Raw genomic sequence first — 12,080 nt, 5'->3', positions numbered from 1 at the left:
TAAAGGCACAAGCTACTCCAAATCATCTCTCTCCATTGATCTAGGAAAAATGAAGATGTGTCCATATACAACATAATATGTAACTACAGTAAGAAAGAGGAAAAAGTATTTCCACTGTTTCTGACTGCCTCCTAGATCTTCATAAAAGGATCTGAGCTTGGTAATATCAACTGACCATGCAAATTGATCTACATTGCTGCACAGAACCATTTTGGTGGAAAAATAATGAATAAAACTCCAAGACCTAGAGAAATCCAAAGTCTATCTGCATTAAAAGTCAGCACTAACTACTCTGGTAGTTTTCCAGTTACTTTCTCCTCACTATGACAGCCAAGGGAAGAGTTTGCCCTGGGAACAAATTCTGAGGCAGCACAACACTGCAAATGGCTGACTGGAGGGGAGGTGGTAGATGGCCTTAGAAGTTGCCTGACAGCCACTGCCCAGAGGACCAGAAATGAAGGCTGTTCTCACAGTCTGAAATGAAGAGGCAGAAATGGAGGTTTCTATGGCACATCACAATGAAACTCCAAAGTAGTATGGCTGGGTGCATCTTAGGAGAGAGATTTCCTGATGGACAGAGCAGCTTGATTGCCCAGGCATCAGTCCTGCTGGAACCTCCCCACACTCCCAAAAGATCTATAAATGCTCATCCTCTGAAAGTATCCCTGTTGGAAATACCAGAGGGCTCTTAGCATCATTGGTTGGATTCTTATCCTAAATAATTCACACTTTTTCAAGACCTGTTTCATACTTTACATGAAAATAATAGCTTTCAGTTTTAATTTCCTTTTTCTTGAGGTTTATTAAATACAATGCACGTGCATGTGATGTTCCATTGAAACCAATTAAGGACATTCGATACTTGATGGCAGCATGATAAATCTTGGACAATCTACCTGTATATATCTCGCTACAAATCCTCTTTGACACAAGACTTGTTTGGGTTTTTTGACAAAATCAGCAATAAAAACATGGAATGGTTGAGAACAAAATGCACCTGAATAGATGCTTATACTTACAGGTTTTCAAATAATCAATGCACTTCACATTTCCCATTTTTCTGAGCTCTCTAAGAGACAGAATGTTCTGTTTCTCGTACCTGGTAGTATCATTGTTGCCTCTCATCACAGACATTTGAGTCATAGATTTCCACCATATTCTGAGAGGAAAATGTAATGTGTTCCCTAAAAGCCACCATGAAGATTGTCCCATTTCAAGGCCTTCCCTCAAGTACATAAGAAAATGACCTTGCCCTAGATTCCTTGGCTCACTGAACTATAAAAAGTCAACCCAGTGTCTGAAAGAACTGCATTTAATATCACCATCCTTCCATTTAGACTCTGTAATAACACCTTTGCTTTCAAGGTCCCCAAGTCTTTCAACCAAAATTGGGACTGTCTGGCCTCTAGAGGTAAAAAGGATTTTGGTGCAGAGGCAATTTTCATCAGGTTTTTACTCCAGGGCAAAAGGAAGAGTACAAAAGGGAGATGAACATGTGTTAGCCCTGGAGACCAAATCCACCCAAAGAGCTGAGGATGCTCAATTTTAAAGTACCTCTTCTTAGAAGGGCAGATCAGGCTCAGGGCTATGCTGAACAACCCAAGGAGACAGACACAGATTACTTTGAAAAAACTTAAACATGGAACCAGGAGGGAGCAGGAGAGAGAAAAGAAGACTGTAATTTTCAGTAAGGAATCATATTTCACATTTAAAAGAGACTGCACAGAAAGTAGTAAGAGCAGGAATTCAATAAGCAAAATCTGAAATCTCCATGGAATTTCCTCCAAGCACTTTCTAGCAGGTGTTTTCTCAGAAAGCAGGTCATAAATGAAAAGATATTAGTTGAAAAGGATTCTGCACAACACGGCAGCATCTCTTGGGGATACCACTGTTGTCTTGCACAGAAAACAAGAGAGACAGCATCCCTGGTCTTCCATAGACTGAAAATATTATTTAAGGAAAATAGAACATTTACAACAAAAGGGAAATTAATTATTTACCTCTGGACAAATGTAAGAGAATGGAAGACAGATGTCCAAAATACAGTCGGGGAACGAATTAAAAAACTTAAGTCTGAAATGTGCCAAAACAGATGAAGAAAGAAATTACACTAACTGAAAAATGGGGAAGTTGGACAAAAATACCAAAGGAAATGGCAAGGAATGCAATTAGTCTTACATTAGGACACACACTGTTGTCTTTTGCTACAAAAAGTGAGAAGAAATACAAAGATTGCAAAATAATTTACATAAAGTTAATTTGAATAAATGGAGCATTATGAAAATAGCTTAAAATGTTAACATTATTAGCATTGCTACTCTATAGCCAGAAGTATTTACGCTTTTTGCATGTGAAGTTACAAATACACGGAGGATGGAAGCTGAGTGAAAGGCCAACACGTTTCTTGTTTGTGTGATTCTGTGTCAAGATCCTGTCAACAGGAGTTTGCAGGACACATTAATCACAATTATCGGTGCTCTGAGTTACTTCCAAGGAAATGTTTTCAGTTGGGTAACTTTGCCTCATATTTTATTGATAATGTTTTTGGTTCAAGGAAAAAAAAGTATGGAAAAAAATTTTATTAATGCAATATTTCACATCTCTGTGTCTGAATCATTACTCAATTTCTTCACAGATCTCTAAGGCAGAAAAAAACAAGAAAGCATTTTAGAAAATGTCATAAATTACATGAAGAAACATTTTAGCAAGTCTTTATCCTGTATTGTTATGGGCTTCTATTGCAATCTCTACTGAAGCAGAAATGTGTGGTGTACCTTGCTGAAAATAAAAATTCCAGCGCTTCCATGAAATAGAACATTTATGACTACTCTAAACAGTTCATGCAAAATTGTAGATTAAACATGCTCCTCTTTTATGAGTCAGCTCTTTCTTGTGCCTTAAACTACCTGAGAACTGAGCACAAACAGGCCCATGGCGACACTGGGGCAGAAAAGCTCTAAAAAGGGGTAAGAAAGGAAGGTATGTCTCCCTGCAGCTTTGCTTTAAGTATAAACAGAAGATTTATTCCAGTTAGGTTCTCAGTTCTCTGTGCCACAGCAAGTGAAGCTTCTGTCAAGAGGCCAAGTAAAATATTACTGAAAGTTTCATGATCTTCTGTGAGAATATTTTTCCATGGTGCCCAGACAAAAAGAAGATACTGGAGTTTTTCAAGTTTTGCCAGTCACTCTGTGACAATAGACTACCCTGAGGCAAAAATCAGCACTTTTTTTTTATACCCTAAACAGAGAGAGCTAGATAACCTAAACATCTCCTGTTATTTCTGATCATTTTAAAGCAGGGTCATGTTCAATAATTTAGGTAAAAACAGGGAAGAAAAACCTGCAGACGGGCAAAGAAAACAGCATTCAAAAGGAGCAGCCAGGTGGAGAGAGAGAATATGCAGAGGCTGGAGGATATAGACACTGAGGGACATGATGAAGACACAGCAATATTAGAAAAAAACATGTGGAATGAGGAACTGTATAAGAGCAAATAGAAAGATGAGGAAATGCTGGTGAAAAAAAGGGAAAGCAATGGGGTCCAATGTGCTGACTGGAAGGCAGAAAAAATGGCTTTTAGAAGAGTAGAAGCTTGAAAGAATGAGAGGGGAAAAAAACTCAGTCAGTCAGTACCCAAGCCAATTTAAGCTTCCTAAAGGAGTTTTCCTTTAGGAAAGCCTGTGAAGAGGAATGCTGTTGGACTGCTACCTACCAGCAATTGAATGTCTGTGTTCCAATGTTACCACACACACAAAAGTGCAGGGAAAAAAAAAAAAAAAAAAAAAAAAAAAAAAAAAAAAAAAAAAAAAAAAAACAGCAGCAATGAAAAATTGCTCCTTGTTTTCAGACAAGTATTTTTACTGATTTTTTTGTTCATATTTATTTCTCCAACAAACAATACTTATTAAGACTCTGGAGAGTGGAAAGAGTTCTTACAAGATTCTTTGGTTTCAGGCTGAAGAGATTAATGAAAACTGCAACCATAAGTGTTTTCCTATGGAGCTTCTTCAAGAGTTGTGCTCTCTCCTGCCTTTCTCCAGCTCCATAATCCCACAGAGAGAAAGACTGATGAAATCTCAGGAGGATCCAGATGGCTCAAAGCTCTGAATTCCCCAAAGCCTAGTCAGGGTTACCAGGAAAGGGAACATTTGCAGTCTGGTAACAACCCTGCCAAGGAAAGGTAACTACTGCCTCAAAAAAGCTGTGGACCAACTCAGCCTGCCCCAAGTAAATTCAAATTACACAGGTGTTGAAACAGTGGAACCTACTTTATGGCCAGCCTCTACAGCTAAGACCAGTGAAGGCACACAAATATTAAGAACAAGAGAAATTTTCAGCTGAAAAAGGCAGTGAAATTACATGAGCAGGATGTTACCAGAACACTTAGTCCTTGGCAATCAGGTCCAGAGGCTATGGGTGAGAGAAAAGCACTATGGACAGGTTTGGATGAAAACCTTGAAAAGGATAATGACTAGTAAACAGGGGGTGAGGTTTCTGATTTTGTACTTGGCCAAGGTCTATCTCATAAAGATGGTACTGTATTCCTGCAGAGTTTTTCAGCTCTGTGATTCTGTTGCAAATGGACAAATAGAACCAATTCAATTTAAGACAATTTTAAGACTTCTTAATGACTTGCACAATGACTCTTAAAAGTCAAAGATCTTCATTTTGAGAGTTATCTACCCTGTCCTGGCCCTTACCCATGCCAGCTCTCACTGGCTTTGAAGCTCCAAGAAATTCATTTGTCTGAAAGGGATTCTGCTGTCCATTCAGGAGAATTTTCTAGCTATTTTCTAGATCTTTTTAAATTCCTAATCTCCTGATAGGTACAGAACAGATAAGTGACCAGCAAGAGCAAATTTATAAATGCCCAAAAGATTTTAACTAGTAACATTTCACTGGTCATGTTTTAGTAGTTGTCTAAGCACAGAAGTGTCCAGTATATTGTGTGTTCAGTTCAGTATGTAGAGAATGAAACCACAAACTGGTGCACATATAACCAAGCAGGTCCTGGCTGAAATGAAAAGATCATTTTCTGTTTGATGCCATTCAGTATTTCAGATGGAATTCTTTTTCTCTACTTTGATAAACAAGGTTATACAACTTTATTAAATACTAATTAAGTTATATATTAAACTAACTCATAAGAAATCTGTACTTTTAAATAATTAAGCACAGGAATAAATGGCTTTTATATAAGCTCCTTTCTTAAACATCATTAACTGTAAAGCATTTATTGCAGCAAAAATTACTAAATTATAGAGATATTAATGCATTTCAAATTTTAAAGTGATTGAAGTTTAGTAGTAGAAATTTTAAAAGTCATTGTAAAAATAGTCTCCCCTGAATATTTTGTGGAAATCTGAGGCATTTACTAACTGCAAGCCCTATACATAAGGAAGGAAGTTAATGTGACAATAAAAAAAATTAATGTGACTTACAACAGAGGCTGCCTCATAAAAAACGGTATGTAAAATTAAAAACAAAATGGAAAAAAAAGAAAAAAGTGGCTCATAAAATTGAGTTGTTTGCTATGAGGAAAAAGGACATCTGTTTATGCCTGCATACAACATAATTTTATTTTCTCATTTTGTGTGTGTTTAGGGGTTTATTAAATTTAAAAATATCACTGTTGTACAAGGCCCCTTTCAAACAAAAAGCCACTGCCTTCCTGATAGTTTTGCATGCATGTTCATACCTGTGACTCCTGCCATCAAAAAGCAATGGAATTGAAAACAAGCTGTTAACAGTATACATATGAAACTGTTGAGAATATTAAAATATACATATTTTTCTTCCCTTGATACTATTGCAGCCTCAAGCTTTTAAGAAATTGCTTCCTCTCTTTCAAAAATTTTGAATCTGTGATACAATTTGATGCTTTTGGAGAATACTGACATCTGATTACCACAATAGAAACTGCAAAAGGTGATTCTAGAGGTTGCCCTTGTCTGCAGCACTCTCCCTTACTGATAGGAAATATGGTAATGCTGGAGCAAAGGAAAAGCTGCAATAGCCCAGTCATCCTTATACATCAACAGCTTCAAAAAAAAAGGGACTGTCTTAATAGAAGGGAGGTTTTTTCCCTCTTCCTGTTTTGGTCCTTTATCTCATTTAGTTGCCATGTTTCTCAGCATCTAATTAATTAATTGATTCAAATTACAGATCATTAAGGCCATTCTCATTTTGAAATTAAGAAAGCAGCTCTCATTCAGCCACATCTTTTTTTTTAATTCCGTGCCTGTTCCATAACTCAGCCTTCTCTTGAGTACAGTTGTGTGCTAGGGGCTAAACTGACACAAAACAAATGCAAAAGTCCTGAAATGTGTGCCCTGATCCCATCATTCCAAACTGAGCGTCACTACACTTTTATATCCTCCTGCTAGGAATTATGCAGCATGCTTTCCTGCTGATAAGTATATATTTTCCTATTTAACATTTTGCAAAGCATTCACTTCCCTAAAAACAAACCCAAAGAAACTCACTGTGTGTTCACATAAAGTGGCTGCAAGGTTTATCATCATCTTAGTTCCCCATTGGCATTAGAACACTCTGGCTACCATGATTCAGCTCTGTAATAATACACACCTACAGCAAAAAGGGTTCTCATTTCTTGCCACAGATTTGTTTCCTACTATGCAAGGAATAAGCCAACAGGTCTTGTAAAACCTGTGCAGAAGAGAAGCCCTCTCTTTCTTCAGCAGCCTTTTTATCTGCTTTGACAATACAGAAGTGATAGGGTCCGTGTTTTAATGGCAGATAGGTTTTTAATCTTAAAAGTTGTCAGCAGGAAAAAAAAGGACAACAGTTTTAGCTCACAGTGCAGAGTGGATTTGTACTCTTTGGGAAGTACATAATTTTACTGAAAGCACTTCAGAGCAGAACAGCAATACCTGGGGTTTTGTGCAACTTTCCATATAAATTAGGGTTGGCCTTTTTTTTAGCCAGTAACAAAAAGGAAATTGAAATGACTACTAACTTCTAAGACCTCATAACACTCAAAAATAAATCTAAAAAACTGTGGAGTGGCTCAGCCCATCTCCGCTCTATGACTTCTCCAAATCACAGCAAAACCTCAAACTTCACATTCTATTAACTCTAGGACTTCTTTTACAGTTTATGTAGGGAGTTACTTTGCAAGCCATGTGACCACAATTAAACTACTGTATTTGAATGGAATAGGCTTTAAAATGAGGGTTCTCTCCCCAGAGAATTTTCTGCTACACTTCTAAATTTGCTACTTTCCTGATCAACTTCTTACACATACTCTTTACAGGATGTGGCACAAACAAAAAAATTAATAGGCTGAGGGGGTTTTTTTTGTGGTTTGCTGTCTTTTTTCTTTTTAAAACCTCAAATCAAGCTGCTGATAATTAAATGTACCTTTGGTGTCACTTTCATAAACTCAAGTTCTGCTGAACCAGATGAACTAGTCTAATCTCTAACCCTCACATTTCCAGTTGCAATTACTGTTGCATACAATATATTCAATGTTATTAAGGCTTCTATGAGTGCAGTGGAAGCCTGATCATAACATTAATAGTGTGTCTTATAGGTTACAAACACCAAAGCATCAGCTCACAATCTACTGGATTTGTCCTGAGAAGGGTGGATTTAAATCTTGCACAAAGGGCCTTCAACTCTAAGAAATTCTTTAATCATCTCGATTTAAGAGGATTATGACATGGATCTGTTGTAATATAAATGGCATGCTGGTGAAATTCTCAGCATATTAATAAAATAAATTCAAAGTAAATACACAGCTAGCCCAACTAAACTCAGTTGGAAGATTAGGTTAAGCCTTAAATACACTATGTGCATAATTCTTCAGATGTTAAGACCCAGGAAAACAATCACTTTCAAACAGTCTAGCACTCAAGAGAAGATTCCACACAATGCTAAATTGGCAGGGAAAAGGACAGCAAAGAATACAGGATACATTTGCTACTATGAATATTTTCTTTTTATCTTTTTCCATACAATCCAAAATATGCATGTGTAAACTCACTGTGCAGTTTATTGGTTTCAGATTAAAATTAATGAATCACTTATCAGTGCAGCCAAATGCAGCCAGCTAAAATGCCAAAAGTCTTTTTCACTATCCATCAGGAAAAAATAAAATTATAATTAAAATTTTAAAAAAATCCTAAGATAGTGATAAATGCTTCCCTTCCTCAATCCAAAGCCTTTGAATGTGAAGGACTGTTTTGGAATAAAACTAAAAGCCAATTTAGGAACTGCAATGAGCCTTCAGAATATACAGTGGAGCTGTACTGATCAAAACAGTACTTAGAAGCCACCATTATCACTGTGTTCCTGGAGCTGGCTTCTAGCTTTCCATGAAGAATAATTCTCCATTTCAGAATAAGACTCCTCACTTTAAAATGAACCTGAAAATGTCATCATTCAAGGCAGCAATTACATACCAACTTCATACATCCAATACTTCAGCACCCAGTCTAAACTAGATTTCTAATTTCACTGTCAACTGAGAGAATAAACCAACCTGATTACCAGCTTTTAAGGCATTTTCATCAGCAGCCCCACTAGTCACACAACCACTGCGGGGGTCTGTCTCACCCAGAGACAGGGCAACAAACCAAGACAGAGCAAGGGAGATTCTCTGCTGCAGGGAGACTTTTCAGAGCACTAAAGGCTTTAGGAGAAGGGGAATAGCTTGCACAGCCTGTATTCTGCCCTTTCAAGTTTGGCTGGATGTTAATGCAGGTCTTCAGAGTATGAAAAAGTACTGAAAACAACAGGTGAAGCAGTGCCCCAAGAAAAGGGAATGTATCCTTTGCCTGTTATTTGGATCCCAACATACTGCCCCAGCATCATAAGTTCCTTCCAAATCCAAAGGGAAGCATGATGGGTCCTCAGTAGAGATGTAAACAAAGCATACAGGCACAGGATAAACACAAGTATGCACACAGCATGTCTCGCTGCCAGAGAGCCATGCCCACTTATTTCTATTCTGAAACCCAGGGGGCCAGTATCTTTAAACATTAATTTCAATGTAGTTTTTCTTTTTGTTCAAAATGAAACAGCTCTTTGTTTTTTAACAAGATTTGTCCAGTTTGACTGATGGCTTTCTTTCCTGTTGGTTTTCTTTCCTTTTAACTAAATTAAAGAGTCTTAAAACATAAAAACCCCCAATATTCTTTGCTTTGTTGAGTTCTCAACACACTTCCATCATTTTAACACTAAGCACACTACACTTGTGCAGATTATGCCTAAAGGCTGCATGGCAATAAAGAGAACAAATTACGAAATAAACTAAGCATGTGAGATAGTAAATAAAGGGAAAAAAACCTGTCATTTTGATATCAAAATGACCAGGTAAAACAACAGTTAAAAGAATCCAAGGGAAAGCAAAAAACCTTGCTTATGTCAAAACTACTGTTTCAGGGCTCTATAACTGTTTTTCCAGTCTTCCTGTTCCAGATCACTCTTGACCAGCATGATGCTACAGCACTGGGACAGAAAGAAGGGTATCAAAGGAATTTTTCATATTATTATGAAATTATTAACCTTATTATTCTTAAGTAAACAGGATGGTGGAACATGCCGCTGGTTTGTTGAAAAGCTACTTTACACTTCATGCATCTGGATGGGATAAAAGGTATTATATGAGACAGACAAATGACAAGGACCATGGTATAATGAGAACTTCTGCAATGCTGGCTTTCTGTCAAGGGCAGTCTTTGACAATGTGGGTTGGTTAGACTAGAGGATACTCATACAGCATCACAGCTCACAGCTCCTACACCCTGCCTGGCCTGTGCTTCAGGTCACTCCATCTTGAGGTGTGACTGGAACAGAATGCACAAAAGACAACAGATTTGCAGGAGGTGACCATCAGAGTCATTGTAGTGCCTTTTCTTTCAACTACTTCACTACAAGCTACTGAAGTTCTGACCACAGCAGAGCTCCCCCACTCCACTGAGTGAGTGAGCCAGGAGTGAGTGAAAAGACTTTAATTTCTCAAGAGTTAGAATCATAGAATAGTTAAGGTTGGAAAAGACCTTTAAGATCATCAAGTCTAACCGTCAACCCATCACCATGGTCACCATTAAATATAGTCCATGGATATGGAATGCCATATGCATACTCTTTTGAACATTTCCAGGGATGATGACTCCACCACCTCCTTGGACAGCAGGTTCAATGCTTTACAACCCTTTCCATGAAAAAAATTTCCTAATATCCAATCTATGCCTCCCCTGGTGCAACTTGAGGCCATTTCCTGTTACTTCTTACCTGGGAAAAGAGATTGAATTGCACTTGGCTACAACTGCCCATTCCCGCTTTTACTAAGAGGTCTTTATATATGAAGGAAAAATAGAGGACCGCAGAAAGAACCAAGGGCTCCTATAAAAAAACACTTGAGATCAAATTAGACAATCTGCTGCCTTGAACAGCTTCTCCTAGTTACACAAGACTCACAAAGCATGGAATAGCTGAAGTGAGAAGCAAGCAGTCACTTCTTCAATGAACTTAGTGTCTTTCCAACCAATTCTGTCAGCAGGTGGAGCAGCAACAGCATTACAGACAGAGACATAAATCTTTCCCTTTATATGTCTATACTATATATACATATATATATATATATTAGCTCTTTAAAAAAATAGGGAGTAAGGAAATATCACACTATAAGATAAGAAAAATAGTTTCTCAAGAGGATGTTAATGCCTAAATTTGCAAACTGCTGCCACTGATGTCACAGCACAGAGAGGGGCAAATTCTGAAAGGGCCTCCCGTAGATCTGCTTAGGATTAGTCTCAGCAGCTACCAGCTATCTGGAGTTTCTGTCTGTGCTCTTCCCCCAGGGTCTAGTAGTTTTGTTACACAGAGCCAAGCAGGTAATCAGGGATCCTCAGGGACAGTGAGGGGTCCTTTGAGAACACCAGCTCCTTTCCTTCACCTTATTGCAGGGCAGAACAGTGGGAAAATGGTCAAAATATATTTTTATTTTCCTTTACCAAAAGCATAAACATAGAACTATATGAGCCTAACTTCCAAGGTATACTAAAAATCATGCACCACCTCTTGCGCTCTATAAATGAAGCCAGGAATGTAGTGGCTACACACACAGGTGCATTTCCTAAGCAGGAAGAACTTTGGCAATTCCAGTTAGCCAGAGTAAATGGACAATTCAAGAACTATTCCAGCACGTTATTCTACTATTTCGCTGGTTTAATCGAAGACCAAAAGCCACTATGCTACGACACTGTTTATCTCAGTACTGACCATTATCTTGAAGGACTCCTGTGGAAGATTTTTCTGTCTGTTTTACTTTTGTAGAGCGGCTAGAAAAGTGTCGTCTGGACATGTCATTCTCTGGATTCTGGCTTTTTTTGTCTTTCCTTTTGGGAAGCTGAGGTGAGGAACTGTTTTCTCCCTGGTCACTGGATGCAATGGTAGATTTAGATTGCTCATCATTTCCCTGAAAAGAAGATTATGTAATTATCAGTGATGCAAATTAAAAAGCTTATGTTTAAAATTTCATTAAGGACTGGTATCGGGTGTTAAAGAAGCATAATAATTTACAATTAGTACATTTAAGTGATATATTAAATTAGCCAGAAAAGCATAATTATCTTATCAACTTACTTCCAGGGCAAAAATCACATCTTTATTATAAGAAAATAATGTTTCATTTAATGAAGAAAATGGCTAGATGAATCTATGCATGCATGCATGCATATTATATGCAGCTCTCATTCATATGTGTGCACAGTCACAAGACATGTTAATATGACTTGTTAATAAATCACTGGCTGTGTAAATGAGACCTTGACATTATTCAAAGTGTCAAGAGAAGCTGGAGAATGACAGTCTTCATGGGGCAGTAACACATTCCATAGAATAGAACAGAAACTTGAATATTTTATTGCTTACTTCTTTTTAGTGGCTCCAGAGATTTTTTTTGCTTTGTTTTGTAAACAGTGAATGGACATGATCAACTAGCACAATTATAATGACAGACTGTGAGTCTGATTCCCTGCTGTCTTTCACTCGTACAGTAAACTGCACTTGTGGAGAACTGGTGAAAACACTTATATGCTGTTTTGGCACTCA

At 37.7% G+C, this 12,080-nt stretch overlaps 1 protein-coding gene across 1 annotated transcript in view; it reads right to left on the bottom strand.

Moving 5' to 3' along the window:
* Positions 1-12,080, bottom strand: part of DCDC2 (doublecortin domain containing 2) — a 52,188-nt gene that overhangs the window by 17,136 nt on the left and 22,972 nt on the right. Inside the window, exon 7 of the mRNA XM_083861664.1 lies at positions 11,250-11,445. Within this exon, the coding sequence (XP_083717790.1) occupies positions 11,250-11,445 (196 nt within the window). The remainder of the gene's footprint in view (positions 1-11,249; positions 11,446-12,080) is intronic.

Source organism: Zosterops lateralis (assembly GCF_965231275.1).
Source record: "Zosterops lateralis genome assembly, chromosome: 1".
NCBI lineage: Eukaryota > Metazoa > Chordata > Aves > Passeriformes > Zosteropidae > Zosterops > Zosterops lateralis.
This window is presented reverse-complemented; position numbering and strand designations above follow the sequence as displayed.